At 54.7% G+C, this 18,118-nt stretch overlaps 1 protein-coding gene across 1 annotated transcript in view; it reads right to left on the bottom strand.

The window, feature by feature from the left end:
- Positions 1-17,719, bottom strand: part of FOXP4 (forkhead box P4) — a 38,722-nt gene extending 21,003 nt beyond the window's left edge. The window contains exons 1-3 of the mRNA XM_066565238.1: positions 17,522-17,719; positions 9,088-9,177; positions 1,378-1,500 (exon numbers count right to left, since the gene is read on the bottom strand). Of these exons, the coding sequence (XP_066421335.1) occupies positions 1,378-1,500; positions 9,088-9,177; positions 17,522-17,719 (411 nt within the window). The remainder of the gene's footprint in view (positions 1-1,377; positions 1,501-9,087; positions 9,178-17,521) is intronic.
- Between the last annotated feature and the right edge of the window lie 399 nt (positions 17,720-18,118).

The following is an 18,118-nucleotide window of genomic DNA, read 5'->3' as shown; positions in this document are numbered from 1 at the left end:
TTTAATGCCAGCCTCGACAGAAAAGCAGGCTGGGGTGCTCTGGTACATCACAGAGCACTTCAGGGTGGGGAAACTCCAGTTTTGGCATGGTGGGACCCCAAAACACCCCTGACAAGTGCTGTGAGAACCAGTGGGGTCCCAGCTGGGGAGGACCAGGAGCAGCCACAACCCCTGGCCTGTGAGAGCTGGGGGTTCAGCCCTGCAGTCAAAACAGCCCCTCAAATCAAAGCAGAGGTTTTTAAAAGAGGGATAAACCCCCTGGATCCACAGGGAGCCTCCAGAGAGGGTCCCAGTGCCAACAGGCAGCACTGGGACCTGCCAGCGTCGCCACCAGCTCCCACCCTGGCCCCTAAACAAACTGTGGGTGATGGATTTGCTGCGTGCAGGGAGGGGGAGAAAGGCAGGGGGAGGTCAGTGAGACCCCCCCCAGCCCCCTCACAGGGGCTCAGGAATGTCCCTGGGGATGCTGGGGAGCCTTTATCAGCCCCAGGGCTGCCAGCAGCCAGTGGCTGTTTGTGTCTGAGAACAGGTTTGGAGGGGCTGGGTGTTTACCCCCGAGCCAGCCCGAGCCAGGGAGCTGCAGAGTGGCCGGGCTGGGAGCAGGAACATTGGGTCAGGGGTGAGAGGTGTGATGTTTGGTTTGCTGCCGGTGGAGAATGTGAGCTATTCCGGCCTGGGTTGTTTAATTTGCAGTCAAACGTGTTTCTTTATCCGGCTCCAAAGAGGCTTGTGGAAGGACCCACCCAGGGTAGTGTTTACCCTTTGTTCTTTCCCTGGGGCCAACCTTGAATCCTTATCAGGCTGTTTGGAGTAAACAGGTACTGGAGGCAGGAGGAAGGGTGTGGAGGATGCTTGTGGGGTTTCTCCCTCTCTCCCTCCTTCCCGCTGCCGGGAGCTGTTTACCCAAGCAGACATATTTTGTTTCATAGTGGAAATCTGTTTTTTTTTTTTTTTTTCCTTCCCTCCCCATCTGACTGAAATCTCTGGAAAAGTCGAGCAGGGCCATGAGAAACAAAGCTCAGCTCTGGAGCTGGACACAGGCACCTGCCCAAAGCCCAGCAGTGGCCACGGGGACTCTGCTTGGGGCACATTGAACCAAGGGCATCCACCCTGACCCTGGCTTCTCCCAGGAGCTGGGCAGCCCCAAATCAGCCCTTGAGCGGGAATTTTGCAGGTTTTGAGACTCTGGCTCAGGGTGGCAGCACTGGCAGCACCTGCAGCTCTTTTCCATCCCTGGATGTGCTGGGAATCCCAAAGGAAATATGTGGAAAGCAGAAGGAGGAAAGGACCCCCCATTTCTGTGCCTCCAACAAACCCCAGCATTCCCAGAGCCTGGTGGGAATTGCCTGGCTGGATTCAGCCCCAGTGCAGTGTTACCTGTTGCAGCATTATTGCCTGCTGCTGCTGCAGGAGGGCCTGGAGCTGGGGTGGGGACAGGATCTGCTGCATCTGCTGCGGCGTGATCATCTGTGGGGACATCATGGCCACGGACACGGGGACCTGTGACAGCAAGGACACGTCACCACTCCCAACCCCGACCTCCTCAAACACCAACAGGGCCTCTCCCAGAGCATCCTCCATGTCCCCCACACCTCTTGTCACCTCTGGATGTCCCATAGTGCTGCTGGCACCAGGATGAAGTTCCTGAACCATGAGAGCTCTGAACAAGCTGAGAGCTCTTTAAATGCAATTTAGCTGGGGGAACTGGGCACCAAACCACAGCTCCCTCCCCTGCTGGGAGCATGGGAAGGGTGGAGGGAAACGCCAGGGAAGTGGGAAGATACTGATCACCCAAATAACTCTGCAGAGCAGAGCACTGAGGAAGAGGTTACGGGGTTCTCCAGACACATCAAAGCTTTACCTCCAGCTGACACCAGTAACTCCTGAAATTACTGTGCCAAGAGGAGGGAGGGCCGAGGGAACCTGCCAGCCCCTGCCTTTGGTTATCAAAACACGGGTCCACACCCCGGGCAAAGCTCCTGGGAAGGTGTCAGTGATGGATCCCAGCCCTGCTGGGTCCTGCCCAGGTGGAGCAATGCCCGGATGGAGCCATCAGGAGCTGCCTTGTCCTGGCCTCCCACCAATCCCACCAGCCCAAAGCCCTTCCCAAGGCTCTGGGCAGGGTTAGGGCTTCATTGCAATTTAATGACCCTCCTGGATGCCTCATATTCCTGGGAAAGCAAATAAGAATTGCTGGTCAGGAGCCACCAGCAGCCACGAGCTCTTCCAGGGGATCCCAGGAAGAGGCAGCAGCTCCTTGGCATGTGGGATGGGGCAGAGCACAAGCCAGGACCCAGCTGCACGCCAAGGAGCAGGTCCTGATCCAAACTAAACAGCTCCTCAGCCCCTCAGCCCAGCATCTCAGGAACTCAAAAGAGCAGAGAAACCCAGCAAAGTCCCATGGAGAGCCTGGTTCCTGCCAGCCCTCCCAGTGATGCCCAGACTGCCCAGCCTGGACCCCTCGCAGCCACTCCGGCAGGGATGGCACCACAGGCTGGCCCCGTGCAGTCCCTCCCATCTGTGATGGGTGTCCAGCTGACCTTCAAGGGAGATTGCAAAGCCTTATCTATTTACTCAGGCATTCTGCTGCAGGGAGGCGTCGGGCACGGGGCGAGCTCTGTTTGTCACCAGCGTTTCCCCCTCCAGCCACCTCCGTGGCTGAGCTATCGATTAAACTCCTCTGACTTCCCACCCAAGGGCTGGAGCTCAGGAATGAGCCCCAACACCCTGCAAGGCTGCAGCACCCACCAGAGAGCCCCGAGCACCGGCACCCAGTGCAGAGCTGCTGTTGGGGCACCCAGGTGCTCGCAGCCAGCTGTGCCCTGGGTGAACATCTGGGAAGCTGGCGAGGAGAGCGAGGTGCCCAGGAATGCTGCTAATTTCCCTCTGCCAATTCATCAGCTCCAGCACCCACCAGAGAGCCCCAAGCACCAGCACCCAGTGCAGAGCTGCTGTTTGGGCACCCAGGTGCTCGCAGCCAGCTGTGCCCTGGGTGAACATCTGGGCAGGAGGGAAGCTGGCGAGGAGAGTGAGGGCTGGAGCTCAGGAACGAGCCCCAACACCCTGCAAGGCTGCAGCACCCACCAGAGAGCCCTGAGCACCAGCACCCAGTGCAGAGCTGCTGTTTGGGCACCCAGGTGGTCGCAACCAGCTGTGCCAACCCCTGGGTGAACATCTGGGAAGCTGGCGAGGAGAGCGAGGGCTGGAGCTCAGGAACAAGCCTCAGCACCCTGCAAGGCTCCAGCACCCACCAGAGAGCACCGAGCACCAGCACCCAGTGCAGAGCTGCTGTTTGGGCATCCAGGTGCTCGCAGCCAGCTGTGCCAACCCCTGGGTGAACATCTGGGCAGGAGGGGAAGCTGGCGAGGAGAGCGAGGTGCGCGCCCAGGAGCGCCGCTAATTTCCCTCTGCCAATTCATCAGCCAGCAACGTGCTCGGAATGAGAGCCCCTAATTAATTGCTCCTCCACATCCCCCCCAAGCCTGGGCGGGCTCCCCACCCCCTCCCGCGGCCCCTCGAACACGTTTGCTGGCATTTTCAAATCGGAGGCATCCTAATTACCGGAGAGTTATAACACCTTCCATTTCTCGCCCAGCGGACTGACACCCTGTCAAGAGCAAAGAGAATTGCCAGAGGTTTTGACAACACTAATTGCCCCTATAATCTAAAAACACAAAGGAGAGGCGATTAGTCGAGAGGGCCCCAGCTCTCGATCCGACACGAGGTTTTCACAATGTTACAAGAAAACAAAAGTGACGCTTTTTAGAGTTTGATGGCTGCTAACAAAAGCAGAATTATATTTTCATACAACCTTTGTCTGCATTAAATGGCTTTTTTTTTCTTCCCCCCCCCGCTCGGATGCGAAGCTGACACGGAGAAATGGTGGCGGATCCGTGTGGGGGTGAGGTGGGGATGGGGTGAACTTGAGAGGGGCATCTGAGCTCTGCTGCTTCCTTGGTTCCTGTGAAGAATTTCCCCACAGCGTGGAAAACGTTCCTCTCCCAGTTAAGGTTTCCAGAGAAAGCAGCAACTTTTAGTAAGAGAGGAAATTCCCTTACAGGCGGTTTTGCTCCCATTCATCCCACGCCCCGGTGCTGGGAATGTTCCAGCACTGCCTTGACCCCAGTGTGGGCCAGCAAACCCCAGTGCTGGGGGCTCTCTGTCCCAAGCTCTGGTGACACTGCCAGCTGCCTCTGTTGGGGACAGGGAAAGCTGCTGCTCTGGCAAAATGAGATAGGAATGGAAATGGGGGTGGAAATGTCCATCCCAACCTAGCCAAAAGCCTCATAGGGATGGCCCTGGGACACCCTGCATCCATGGCCCTCAGTGACAAGATTCCCTGTGGCAGGATATGAGGCCAGCCTGGCATCCCTGGATAACAGCAGGATCTGGGCAGCAGCTGCCTCAAAATCTGGGATACATGAGAGCTGAAGGGTGCCAGGCAGAGCAGCACAGGGGCTGTGAGGGCTGAGTGTCACCCAGCTGAGGGCTCAGTGTCACCCAGCTGCCACCACCCCAGGACACCAGAGCAGCACAGGGGCTGTGAGGGGTGAGTGTCACCCAGCTGAGGGCTCAGTGTCACTCAGCTGCCACCACCCCCAGGCACAGGAGCAGCCAGGAAATGTCCCTGCAGCCAGCACATCCCCCGGGAAGCAGGTCCCGGCAGCAGCCCCGGAGCAGCAGCAGTAGTGGCTGGGGACCAGCCCGACGCGTCACGAGCTGGCATCTGCCAGACACCGAGTCAGGAAGGGTTTGACTCACGCCTTGGCCAGCTGCCACCCCGCAGAAAGTGCTTACTAACAGCTCTGGCTGCTCCCAGAAACAGCCGGCGCTGCTCGGGCCGGCCAGCAGCATCTCCAGGGGCTGCTTTTCCAGGCGGGCCCCGCTGGAATCCCCGTGCCAGAGGCAGTGGGTGGAAAAGCAGGCAGGTATTCCAGGGAATATTCCCTCCCTGAGCCAACGCCAGCTGAGGGAAGCAGGACTTGGCTGTGTGGAACGAGGCAGGATGGGGAGCGAGGCTGTTGAGAAATTTTTCCTGGATTTTTTTGGGTTGTTGTTACGGGAAGCGGGTTGAACTCCCAGGCACAAGGCAGAGCGGGGGAAGCCGCAGCCCGGCAGCCTTGGCTTGCAGTGCCACGGTGTTGTCATCAGAGGGACACTGTCCTCCTGACCCTGGGCACAGCTGGCTTGGCACGGCCTGGGGACATCCTCCATCAGCCTCCAAACATCCCTGCTCTGCTGTCACCCGGGCTGGAGGTCACTGCAGGAGCCACCACATCCCCAAGGGCCACACGTCACCGCCACGACGGGAAGGGGCAGCCCCTGCTCCACATCCCAACCACGCAGCCCAGAGCTCGTCCCCCCCATCCCTGCTTGCTCTGGGATCACAGGGATGAGCACCCCTCTCTCTCTCTCTCTCTCTCCAGAGGGTGCTCCTGGTTTTCCACAGAGCTCAGGGATGCACATCCCTGCTCTGATCCTGTCTTGGGGTTTAACTCCCAGTTAGAAACAGCAGGAAACATCTTTGTGCTGTTTTTTCTAATTTTAACCACTCTTTTCAAATCCAAACCAAACAGAAACAAATTGAAGAGACTGGGAACAGAAGGGAGGGAACAACCACCAAAAGCAGCTTCAAGTCGTGCTGTTTTAAGGGCAGAGGATGAGCAAATCCCACCCCAGAGCATCCAATTCTCACAGGACCAGAGCAACCCCAACCTTCCTGGCACATCCTGGCCTCCCTGCACTCAGCATCCCTGGGTGAGCTCCAAGATCCATCTGGCTCAGACAGTGTGGGAGTGCTCCCAGTGCCAGGCAGTGATGCCACTGACACCGAGGTGACCCCAGCCATGGCTTACAAACCCTGAGGGGTGGCACAGGGCCCCCCAAACGCTGCTGTGCCACCTCTAGACCTCACCAGGCTGGGATGAGACAATGCACTGAAATCTGGCCAGGGTCAGAAGAGAAACGAAGCTCAGGCCTATGTGCCAGGCTGGGTTTTGAGGCTGTGGGTGGTTTTAGGAGCAATTTTAGGAACACTCTGAACAGCCCCAGCACCAAGTGAGTGCCCTGGGTGGGGTGGCAGCAGGGTGAGCAGGTGGGGGGACACCAGCGTGGAGGACACCAGGCCCTAATGTTCAGCTTCCTGTGAAGAAAAGGAGGAATCAATCCCCGGCATGTTCAGCCCAATGTGTATCCTCGTTAGAGCATCCTCATTAGCACACCCTCGTTAGCGCAGCCTTCCTGCTGGGGAGGCCCCAGTCACACCTGGCTGGGCTCCAGTCGCTGCTTGGGGACAGTGGCAGCAGAGGTGACAGCACTGAGCCCCCTCCTCAGCCAGCCCCTGTCCCCCAGCACCACCAGGGCAGGGTCCCTACGTCCCCTCCATGAGCACAGGGTGCTGGCACAGCTCTCACACCAATGATTCCACAGGGATTCCAGTGACTTTGCCCCTCTGTGAACCCAAAACACCAATCCCAGAGTGGGATGGTGGCAGTGGCACCGGGCTGGCAGAGCTTGGGGCTTTGGGATGGAGCAGGGACAGACAGGGATGCCCCAAGTTCAAATGGAAAAACCTCAGTGCGAGCCCAGATGGACAGACAGGCTGCTGCTGCTGCTGGATTTTTTTTTTCCCGGAGAGGGAACGCAGAAGGGCTGGTATTGATCTGTCTTCATTACCCATTTCACTCAAGTTTCAAATCAACAAAATACACTTTTCCGCTCTGCTGCCCTCCCTGCTGCAGCAGACAAAAGAAAAGCAATTTCCCGCAGTTTGCTCCAAACTCCTCTCCTCCCTTCCCCGGGTGCCCTCAAGCCCCTCTCCCTTCCCACCACTCGATGCCAGCAGAGGCAGCTCTGAGGGCCCCCAAAGAGGGCACCCTGTCATCCCCAGGTGCCTCCAAGCCAGCACTGACAACTTGGGGTGCTGCTTTTCCAGCACCTCCTCCCCTGGGATTTCCTGGATCCCAGGGGGATCTGCTGCTGCCACCATCCCAGGATGACAACGCCCTGCAACACCAAAAGCTCCCCCCCCCCAAAAAAAGCAACATTTTGTCAGTGCCCACCAAGTTTTCAAGAGTTTTAAAGTTGTAAAGAAATAAACTTATTTTTAAATGTTTCAGAACACCCAAAGATGGGGTTTGGTTTTTTTTTTTTCCCTTTTCTGCAGCTGTAACTGGAGTGGCAACATGAGACTGTCCACACACACCTCCAGGCATCTGTGGGAAGAGGGTCACTACTCCAAAACCAACCCCAACCCAAGATGCTGCTGAGTCCAGCAGCTCCCTGGTTGTTTTTAAGCTCAGGCTGTTGGGAATGTCATTAATCCTGCTGGCTTGGTGCCCCAAAAATGTCCCATCTCCATCAGCGGGGTGACAAGGAGAGTGCATAGTGTGGGCAAGCAGGGGGGGTCTCCTGCTCTCCCTGCCAGCACTGGGACCCTCCTGCTCATTCCCCCAGGAACCATCTGGCACAGAGCTGGGGGTACACAAAATTCCCCATGGATGTGGAGATCCATTCCCAAACTTGGGGGGGGGCTGCACCCCAAGGACACCCAATTCCCAAACATTCCCACCCTGCTGCGCTTCCTGCTGCCTCCAAGCCGAGGAGAGCTGTGCTGGGAGCCAGCCTTCCTCCTCCTCCTCTTGCAGCCGTCCTGGCCAGTCTCATCCACACCACGGTGCCTTAGATAAACTTCCTTTCAAAGGAGTCTGCTTAATCCCCTATCTCCCCTCGGTCAGATCCCGCTCCAGCTGCCGGCGGGGCCGCGGGGGGAGGCACTGCCGGGCGCTGCTGAGTTATGAGCTATTTCTGACTCACGTCTACAACTTTCACAAGTCCTTTTTGCAACACGGAGAGAGAGAAAAAAGGGAGGAGGGGAGCGAGGGAGGGAAGGAGAGAGAGAGAGAGGAAGGAGATCCAGTTCGCTCCGGCAAAAGCCGCTGGCCAGATGGGCAGGCAGGGAGGGGAGGCTGGGGAGCAGCACGGGATGTTCGGCTGCATCCAGCCGGGAATACCAGGGAGAGCAAGGAGGGATAAGGAGCAGCAGCAGCAGGAGGAGGAGGAGTGCAGGGACACACACCCACGGAGGGGAGCAAGGCGCCGGTTACCGGAATCTGACTTCACCCTCGCCGCCTTTGTCCTCTGCAGACATTTTCCATGCAGTGACTGCATTTCCTTCCTGCCGGCACCGCTGGAAAAAGCCGCCTGTTTGTGCCGTAGGAGCCCTGACTAATTCCCACTGCTCCCACCCAGCTGCTGTTTCCCAGCCCGGGGGTTCTGGGCTCTCCTGACCCCTGGCAGTGCTGGGATTTGCTGCTGGATGGCTCAGCCATGCCCTGGCACTCCAAGCCAGGAGAGGATCCCAGGATTGCCCATCCCAGCCTGGCTCCTGCTGCCACCCGGCTCAGCCTGGCACAGGCAGGACCTCCAGCTCCGAGAGCGCTTGTGCTAATTACTTTCCTTTGTTAATTAAACCCACGTGGCTCTAATAAGGTAACCTGCTGTTCTCCGATAAATTTAATTAGCCTGAAGGGAGAGCCCCTCCGCACAGCTATTTAAATTGTCACTTCCCATCGCTTGGGCTTTGCTTCTCCCTGCCTCTCCCTCTCTCCAGATTTCACCCCTCTCCTGCCCATTTTCTGCCCTTTTCCTCTGGCAGAGAAGGGGAGCAAAGGGAGGTGCCCCATCCCTACAGGAGCAGGATGTGCCAACCCAAAATCCATTTTCCTGCCAGTGTCACAAATCCCTATCCCAGCTGGGCCTCTGTCCCATCCTGGAGGACCTGCCCTGGCTCCAGCCCAAAAGATTGTTCCCTTTTCCAGCCCTGCGCCACCCTCACAGCACCCACCATCAATCCTGGGATGCTCCAACCCTGGGAAACCCTGTCTCCAAAACACTGTCCCAAAAAGTGGTGACACACAGTGACCTCCCCTCCCCAACCATTCCCACACCCAAAAAAACCTCCCGAGAAACTTCTGGAGGTTTCCAGAGGATTTAACTCCTGGAGTGCTCCAGCCAGGGAGGTGACAGGGGTTTGTGCTGTCCCCAGCCCTTCCCAGGAGGGGGTGACAGGGGACACTTGGGGCTCACCTGCACCGCTGGCTGCTTGCCCTCGTTGCTGCTGGGGGAGCTGAGCCCCGTGGCCTGCTGCAGCAGGAACTGCCGAGCCACCTGCAGAGCCTGCAAGAGAGACACAGGGGTGGGCATGAGCAAGGCTCCCTCCTCCTCCTCCTCCTCCTCCAGCTCTGGCTCCTTCTCCACGGATTTCCCTCACGGGATGGGTTTGATGCACAGAGAGGGCAGCGCTCCCCGATGCTCCCTCCTGCCCCACCAGTACATCCCATTAGAGACCAGCACTCTGCCAGCCCCCATGGGGACAAACAATCCTGTCCTGTCCAAAAATCCCCACCAGTACATCCCATTAGAGACCAGCACTCTGCCAGCCCCCATGGGGACAAACCTGTCCTCTCCCAAAAATCCCCACCAGTACATCCCATTAGAGACCAGCACTCTGCCAGCCCCCATGGGGACAAACCTGTCCTCTCCCAAAAATCCCCACCAGTACATCCCATTAGAGACCAGCACTCTGCCAGCCCCCATGGGGACAAACCTGTCCTCTCCCAAAAATCCCCACCAGCTCCAGCATTCCCACCTCACAAAGATCATTCCCAAACCCCAGCCCTGGCACAGCCACTCAGAGATCTGTCCCCTGGTTGATTTATTTCAAAGCCACCACCACCACCACCTTCCTGCAGCTGTCCCTTGTTCCCAAAGCCACCGTGGGTATTTAATTTTATTAACTGGATTGTGGCAGAAAGTTCCAGTCCCCAGCCAGGTTTGGGTGAAGCCAAGTGCAGGATTCCAGCCTGAATCAATCCAGGAATGTGTCTGAGTGGATTTGATGGTGATCCAGGAGGTGCTCAGCAACCCACACATGAAACCTGATTGTTTTTAGGGGGGTTTGCCTAGAAAAAGTGATGAGTTCTTCAGGTTTTTTACAGGGAATCCCACAAAAATTCCACTGGGAGTCCCACAAAAATAGGGAAAAAACCAACAGAAATGGATAAAATGCACTTGTGAAAAACACAGGTATAAGAGAGCCATGCCCAGCACTGTGGGCAGCTGGAGAAAAAGGGAAATGAAGGAAAAACCTGTGAAGAGATGAGGAGAGAGGAGCAAGCGTGAGCCGAGAAAAAGAGCTTGGGAGCCAGGAAAAGGAGTAAAGCTCCGAGGAAAACAACCCAGTGCTCCCAGACCTGTTTGCTCCTTATTTCTGCTTTACAAGGATTCTTCTCCTTCCTTCTGGGGTTTTTGGGGCACATTTCTGAAAAATCTCCACCCCCCTTCCCTCCCCAAATCCACTCATAGCTCAGCACATGCCTCACCTGTTGATCCAAACCAAGGAGCACCCACAGAACCCTAACCCAGAGCCTCTCCTCAAATGGAGCACCCATGAAAAGTCATTCCCAGCATTTTAGGTCCCATTTCAGGGACCCATTTCCCTCTGCACAAGGGAACTCTTGGGAAGAGCACAGGATGCCCCAGCTGTGCCACATCTTTGGGGTGGAAAATCCACCTGACCCACTCTGTACAGCTGGACAGGCACTACAAGGACACGTGGAAAACAAGAGGGAATTTCCAGTTGGAAGCTGAGAGCAAAGGGTTTAACACACCCAGCCTTACTTTATAAAAAAATTATAATTTCATAGCATGAGGCCCAAACCAAACAACCCAGACACAGCACTGAGCACCCTTGGCTGTGTTTGTCACCATCCCACGAACCAAAGAGCCCCAAAAAAATCAAAACCTGAGGAATTTTATAAGCAAATGGATCCTAATTTTCAATTGCTGTGGTGAATTACCAGAGTTGTGTCCCAGGATTGTGCACCCAGAGCTGCCCCATGGCCACTGAGCACCCCCAACCAATAACTCCCAAACTTCCTTTATCCAAACAACTCAAAACTCAGATCCTCGAGGACCAACACCACAATTCACTGCTGGGAATCACTGATGGAAAAATCCCATGGTCCTGATCCCGAAGCTGCCTCAGCCCCAATGTTTTCTTTTTTCTTCAGGGCATTTTATTTTCCCTATTATTACCACGGATAGATGTGCATCGGTAATGCGAGCACAAGAACCCTGTGACAGTTATGACAGCTCAAGGTCTGATATTTTAATTACTTTTGGAAATGAAAACAGTAATTCCAGTTAAAAGCCAAGGTGGAGGAATCCACTTGATGGCAGCTCAGGCCCGAGGCTCCCACCAGGATGGGTGCTGGAGCTGCATCCCACATCCCCACAGCAAATCCCTGAGCTTTAGCTGCTTTTCCAAGTGTCTTTTAGCAGAGTTTTCCATGGATTTGGCTTCTCCACATGCAATTCCTGCCATTTTTGCAAGCACCACCTCACAGAGGAGACCCAGCGAGGGCAGGGCCCTGCTCCGGCCTGGCAAAAATCGGCACAGCAAGGGATGGAAAACACAAGGGGGAAAACCCTCAGGAACAGAATTCCAGCACACAAAAAGTGCTGCACAAAACTTCTCCAGCACACAAAAAGTGCTGCACGGGATTTCTCCTGAAATTTGTCTTCCCAAAGTTCAAATTTCTCTTCCCAAGGCCTGGCTGGCCCGGGGTGGCGGCTCGGCCCCACCGCGCCGCCTCTCAGGGGGGAATTTAATTCACTCCCTGCTGGCTCCCTCACTTTGGTGTGCTCTGAAGCACGAAATTACAAAGATTTACAGGGAAAAAAAACCCGACATGGCCTCACAATTGCACACAGGGGCCTCTCTGGCAAACGCCTGGAGCTGCCCCTCCCTCCCTTGCCTCTGTCCCCTCCCCATCCTGAGCTGGGCTCAGCTGCAGACAGGGATGGAAACCTGCTGCAGGTCCTCTAAACAGGAATAGAACCTGCTGCAGGTCCTTTAAACAGGGATGGAAACCTGCTGCAGGTCCTCTAAACAGGAATAGAACCTGCTGCAGGTCCTCTAAACAGGAATAGAACCTGCTGCAGGTCCTCTAAACAGGAATAGAACCTGCTGCAGGTCCCTCAGACAGGGATGGAACCTGCTGCAGGTCCCTCAGACAGGGATGGAACCTGCTGCAGGTCCTTTAAACAGGAATAGAACCTGCTGCAGGTCCTCTAAACAGGAATAGAACCTGCTGCAGGTCCCTCAGACAGCGATGGAATCTGTTGCAGGATCCCTCAAACAGGGATGAAAACCTGGACAGAGCATGTGGAGCACCCAGGATGGAATTTCAGGATGCAGAGCCACCTGTCAGCTGCATTTGTTGCCCAACAAGGCAGGAGGAGCAGCCCAGTGGTGGGGGGGTGAAGATTTCCATCAGTCAGAGCCTCCCCTTGGGGCTGAGGAGGTGGGAAGCAGAAGGAAGAGTTTTCCTGTGAGAGTAGATGGGATTTTAGATGGGATTTTTAGATGGGATTTTACCTCTGTGAACCAGAGGGAAAATTATTTATAAATAAAAATCAACACATACCCCAATGCCTGGTGTTATCCAGGAGTCATCAGCACATCAGCCAGAATTGGGAATGAATTGCTTGTGTCAAACTCCCTCTGATCACCAAATGATCCCAGAAAAAAGTTTGCAGATGATCCCAGAAAAAAGTTTGCAAAAGATCCCAGAAAAAGTTTGCAAAAGATCCCAGAAAAAGTTTGTCTCAGACACAGCCAGGGCTGCTGTGGTTTGGCTCTGCCCTCCCCAAGAGCAGCACATTCCAGGATGAGGAAGAGGATGGGGACCTGCATGTTGCTGGGGGAGGCTCAGAACTTCCTTGGGATGTGGAACACACCTGGGATTGCAGGGAGAGGTGGGAGATGTTGGAAGGTGTCACTGGGATGGGGAAGGGGTCAATGAACAGCGCAGCCATGCTGGGACCAATCCCACCCTGCCAGGACCTGCTCCCACAGCACTGGAGGTTTTCCTGCTCCCAGAATCCCCCCAGGGATGCTCATCCCTCCCCTCAGACCCCAAATCCCCAAATTCTCTGAACCATTCCCAAATCCAGACATCCTCCAGCAGGGGAGCAGCCTCATTTTCCAATTCCCACCCAGCCTACCTGAGGATTATTCTGAATTTTCCCCCTCCACCCCTGGATGTGCTGGATGTTTCTCCAGACCCCAGCAAGGGCAGATTTTGGCTGATTTTTACCTTTTCCATGGTAAACACCACAAACTCCCCTTTCTGCCATGGGGAAACACCAGGAAAAAAACAAACCAAACCAAAAAACAAAAACAAAACAAAAAAATCCCACAAAAAAACAAACAGAAAAAACCAAAAACCCCAACCCCCCAAAAAAACCCACCAAAACCAAAAAACCGAAAAAACCCAAAACAAAACAAAACAAAACAAAAAAAAAAACACCCAAAAAAACCCAAAAAAACCCAAACCTGGCTCCAGCCCTGGAATAGCCCAGGGAGAGCTGCCTCACACCACACCTTGGATTAATGTGGGATTAATCCTCATCCCTGCCTTTTCCTCCTCAAAACCTGCCCCAGAAGAGCCTCTCTGAGGCCTCCTGATTGGGAAGAAATGGGTCAAGAACTCCTAAAAAAAGTTTGGAGAGCATGGAGACATCCATGGGTCATCTGAAAAGGAGGAGTCACAGCCTCCCCCCACAAAAAATCAACACAAAATAATCCCAGGACAAAGGAAAATCTTGCTTGGGGTATCTGAAAGTGCCTCATTTACCAGATATTTCACTTTATGAGGATGGAGTTTTTAATTCCAACAGGGGAGAGCTGCCTAAAATCATCTGAGGGATTTTCCACCTGGATCACAGCTTTATATGGTGTTTTACCTTCCAAAAAGAATAAAAACACCTGAAAATTTCCATTAAAGCAAGAACTTCTGCATGGAAAAAGGGAGGAAGGGAATTTTTATCTTCCCTTTTCCCTCTGATCCATTTGGAGGGTGGAGAGAGGTTGGGAAGGGCTGAAAAAAATGGTAAAAAAGAAAGGGAAGATTTTTTACACTAACCTCATAAAAATGACATCGTCACATTCCAGAATTAGAGCCATTAAAACAACACACAAGGATATTTTTAGCTGGATATTAACAGTAAATGATGCCATATTGAGGAGCACTTCCAGCAGCCCAGCCCTGGCCTCGCTTAACCAGAACCAAATGGCTCCAAGAGATCCAAATGAGCAAAAAAAATGACACAATTCCTCACAGGAAAATGAAAAAAAAAAAAATCCCTTTTTACACCCAGCTCCGTGTCTGTGGCCCAGCCCCAGCTGTTCTGACCCTGCTCCAGTGCTCCTGGATTTTATTCCTCTGCTCCTGACTCCTCAATCCTCACAGGGAAGGGGTTAAACCCAGCCCCAGTAATTAAGAGGACAAGGAACACCCTCCTGACAATCCCATCCCATGGGAAAAAAGGGGAAAAAAAGGGGGAAAAAGGGGGGGAAATGAGGGAAAAGGGGGAGAAGGGGGAAAGGGAAAAAAAGGCAGAAAAAAGGGGAGAAAAAGGGGGGAAAAACAGGACAATATTAGGAAAAAAGGAGGAAAAAAGTGGGGGGAAAGGGAGGGAAAAAAGGGGGGAAAAAAGGAAAAACTGCTCCTGCATTTGTCCTCAGTGAAATATTAAATATGAATCAGGGAAGTGAAGAGAGAGATGAGTTTCACTTAAGTGCTCCAGCCTCGTTTTTATCTTAAATACCCTAATAATAGAGGATTACACAATATATTTGAGATGTGATCACATGTTTTATGGAATGGTATCTCTCCCAGGGCAGCAAAGTGCCTCTCCTCCCCCTCCACACCCTTCCCCAACTCCCAAAAAAGTCCCGTTTGCTCCTTCTCCAAAACAAGTCTTATTTTTGTTTATTCCTCCCTGTTTCTTTGACGTCCGTCTGCAGCACGCCGCAATTTTTTGGGTATTTTTTGCGCCATAAAACAACCCCAAACAACGCCAGAGCAGCTGGATTTTCCAGCTGGCTCCTTTTCCATGGATTTAGAGCTGGAGGGAGCTCCCGTGGGGTGCCAGACTCAGGGATTGTCCCCTTGCTTCTGCCAGGACACTCCTGCTCCACGAGGTTTGCACGGGTTTGGGTTCTCCATGGGGAACTCCTGCTGTGTCTGCAAGGATTTTTTCCCCATCCTTTCCCTCCATTCCCTGCACCCCAAACCTGCAGTGACCCCATCTCTCCGCACCCCATGGGTTCAAACACCAGCTGCTGGCTACAAGTTGGAATCCTTTGCAGCAATTCGGCAAAAAAACCCACCCTGGAAGACCCCAAATTGTGGCTGAGCAGCGCTTCATTCCCACTCCTAAAAATCCAGAGGATCCCCCACCACAGGGATGTGCCATTCCCATCACCCCATGCCTCCTTTCCCCTTTTTCCTTTCCCTTTTCCTCCTCCTCCAGGAATTCCGGGGGGATCCAGCCTGGCAGATCCCTTTGGAGCCCGGCAGTGCCGGAGGTCCCTCCACGTTCCCACAGCAACAGCGGGGACAGGGGAGGGGTCCCGGGCCAGGGGCTGCCCCCGGGCGACCTCTCCCCTCTGCCAGCCCCTGCACAAAGCTGCTGTGAGCTATTGAGGCTTTTCAGCCCCATCCCGAGCATTGAAATGCAGGGATTTAACCCCAGCGCCAGCCCCCGGGGTGGGGAGAGGGAGGGAGAGGAGGAGGAGGAGGGAGGAAGGGGAGGAGGATGCCCTTTCCACCCTGTTCTCCCCTTCCAGGCTGTCTGGGAAGTGGCGTGGATTGGGATGGATGAGGGAATGTTGAGGGACACCCCAAAAAAAGGTCCCTGAGCACCCCACAGCACCCCCATGGCCTCAACATCCCACCCGCCTCGAGGCAGCACCCTTGGAGAGCAGCTTTAACCCAAAAATTCCCTGCCAAGACCTGTCTGGCCTCACACTTGTAAAAACAGGGAGGTCACAGGCACTGGAAAAGGTCAAATCTGGGCACAAATGGAATCTGGGCACAGAAATCCCCACAGGCACAGAGCTTGGGGCACACCAGGATGAAACGTGGGCTCCCACCCCTGCAGGCCTCCCAAGATTTCTTGGGGAGATTTCATAAAGCTCAATGAGAATCAGGATGGAGTGCTGCCATTCCAGGGTGAGGGAGTGAGCACACTGAACAGCCCAGCCATCCAAAAACCCGGGGAGAACGCTGGGTGCTCGCGGGGATGGAGCAAAGCCTCCATCAAGCACCTAATTGTCCAAAACTCCCGCTGTGGGGACATTTATTCCTGACCCCAGCTGGTGCTCAGCCTTGCTCCCTGAAGCAGGAAGATGGATGGATAATCCTCGGGATAAGTTCTCCCCCTTCCCCAGGTGCTGTCGCTGGAGGTGTCACTTGGTGTTTTTGGAAGTTCACCAAATCCTCTGCTTTAATAATCCCACATGGCAGCCAGCTTCCCACCAGGAGAAACGCCACGGGAGTGAAACGAAACAGCAGCATCCACCAGGAGCATCCACAAGGACGAAACTCCCGATTTTCTGGAGGAGATCCCCCATTTCACAGCCACGATTTGCATCTTTTTGGCTGGGGGGGGGGGGGACACGGATCTCCTGTTATCCGCTGGAATTCCAGGCGGGAGAGCAGGGAGCTCCTCAGAGGGGCACTGGCAGCGGCATTACACGCATGATTACCCTTTGGATGCGGGGAACAGGGGCTTAGCGGCGTGCGGAACGCCTGTTATCCAGGTAATGGATTTACAGCACTCCCTACTAAAGTATCAGACACAGCAATTTTTTACAGCTTTCACGCTGGAATTTATGGCTCAGGGAGGCGATCTCCGTACGAGGAGAGGGATCATTGCCTTATTTAGTAGCCGAGCAGGGAAATTGATGTTTTTTTGCCAAAGTTTGTTTGGAAAGGTGAGCTGCAGGCACGTCCCCAGGGCTGAGAGGGGACACGTGTGGCAGGGGCTACCCCAAGGGCACATCCAGAGCTGCTGCACACAATGTCACTGTCACATGTGTCCTGTGGGTGAGGTTTAATCTCCAGGAGTGCTGGAGTGCTCCAGCTCCTGGAAAACCAAAATCCTCTCAGGCAGGACCTGCTCCTGGTGTTACTGCCAAGGGTTTTGGTGTCTCAGCCCTGTGGATTGATGGGGGGCAGAGCAGGCAGGAAAAAACCAGCAGGTTTGGATGGATGGGCTCTGCTTCCCAAGGAATGCAGGACAAGGGACAAACCCCTGATTTTTGGGGCAGCTCAACCACGAATGGCCAAACCTGGTGCAACCCAACCCCAAGCACAAATCCCAGCAAAACCCAATGTTGTCCCCAAACCGCATCCTTGCAGAACCCCGCTGCCTGTGCAAGCCAGGCTTGAAGGAACAGGTTTGGATGGATGGGCTCTGCTTCCCAAGGAATGTAGGACGAGGACAAACCCCCAGTTTTTGGGGCAGCTCAACCATGAATGGCCAAACCTGGTGCAACCCAACCCCAAGCACAAATCACGGCAAAACCCAATGTTGCCCCAAACACCCATCCAGGACCCGCTGCCTGTGCAAGCCAGGCTTGAAGGAACAGGTTTCCCTGAATTACCTGCTGCTGCTGGAAGTGCAGGAGCTCCACGGGGCTCATCTCTCCGTTGGCCTCGGCTCCGGCGGCTCCGTCGCGGCCGCCGCCCCCGGGGCCGCCGCCGCTGCCGCCGCCGCCATCGGGCTGATTGCTCAGGCTGCTCACCCCGTTCTGCGCCGAGGGCGTGGAGCGGATCGTCTCCGAGGCAGATTCAACCATCATGACTCGCTAGCAGGACCTAGAGAGGGGAGAGAAGAGCCTGAGAATGGGGGCTGAGATCCCGGTGGGATGGGGGTCAAACCGCGTTGGGTTTCGGTTGCGTTCGGTTCGCCCCCAAAAAATAAAATGTGGAGCTTCTGCAAACACGGTGCACGTCCCTAGGCAAAGCAAGTGCAACCCAGTCCTTAAGGAAAACCCACAGTTCCAGCTTTCCCTGAGCCTGGTGCAAGACACAGAGCTACAGGAATACAGGAATCCGTTTGTTTTCCCCAAATCCCAAAGTATTTCGTGGTGAGAGCACACCTGAAGCCCCAGCAAGACACAGAGCTCCAGGAATCCGTTTGTTTTCCCCAAATCCCAAAGTATTTCATGGCGAGAGCACACCCGAAGCCCGAGCGGGAC

The sequence above is a fragment of the Molothrus aeneus genome, chromosome 24 (genome assembly GCF_037042795.1).
Source record: "Molothrus aeneus isolate 106 chromosome 24, BPBGC_Maene_1.0, whole genome shotgun sequence".
Classification (NCBI taxonomy): Eukaryota; Metazoa; Chordata; class Aves; order Passeriformes; family Icteridae; genus Molothrus; species Molothrus aeneus.
The sequence above is the reverse complement of the archived record's forward strand: the minus strand, read 5'-3'. Positions and strand labels throughout refer to the sequence as shown.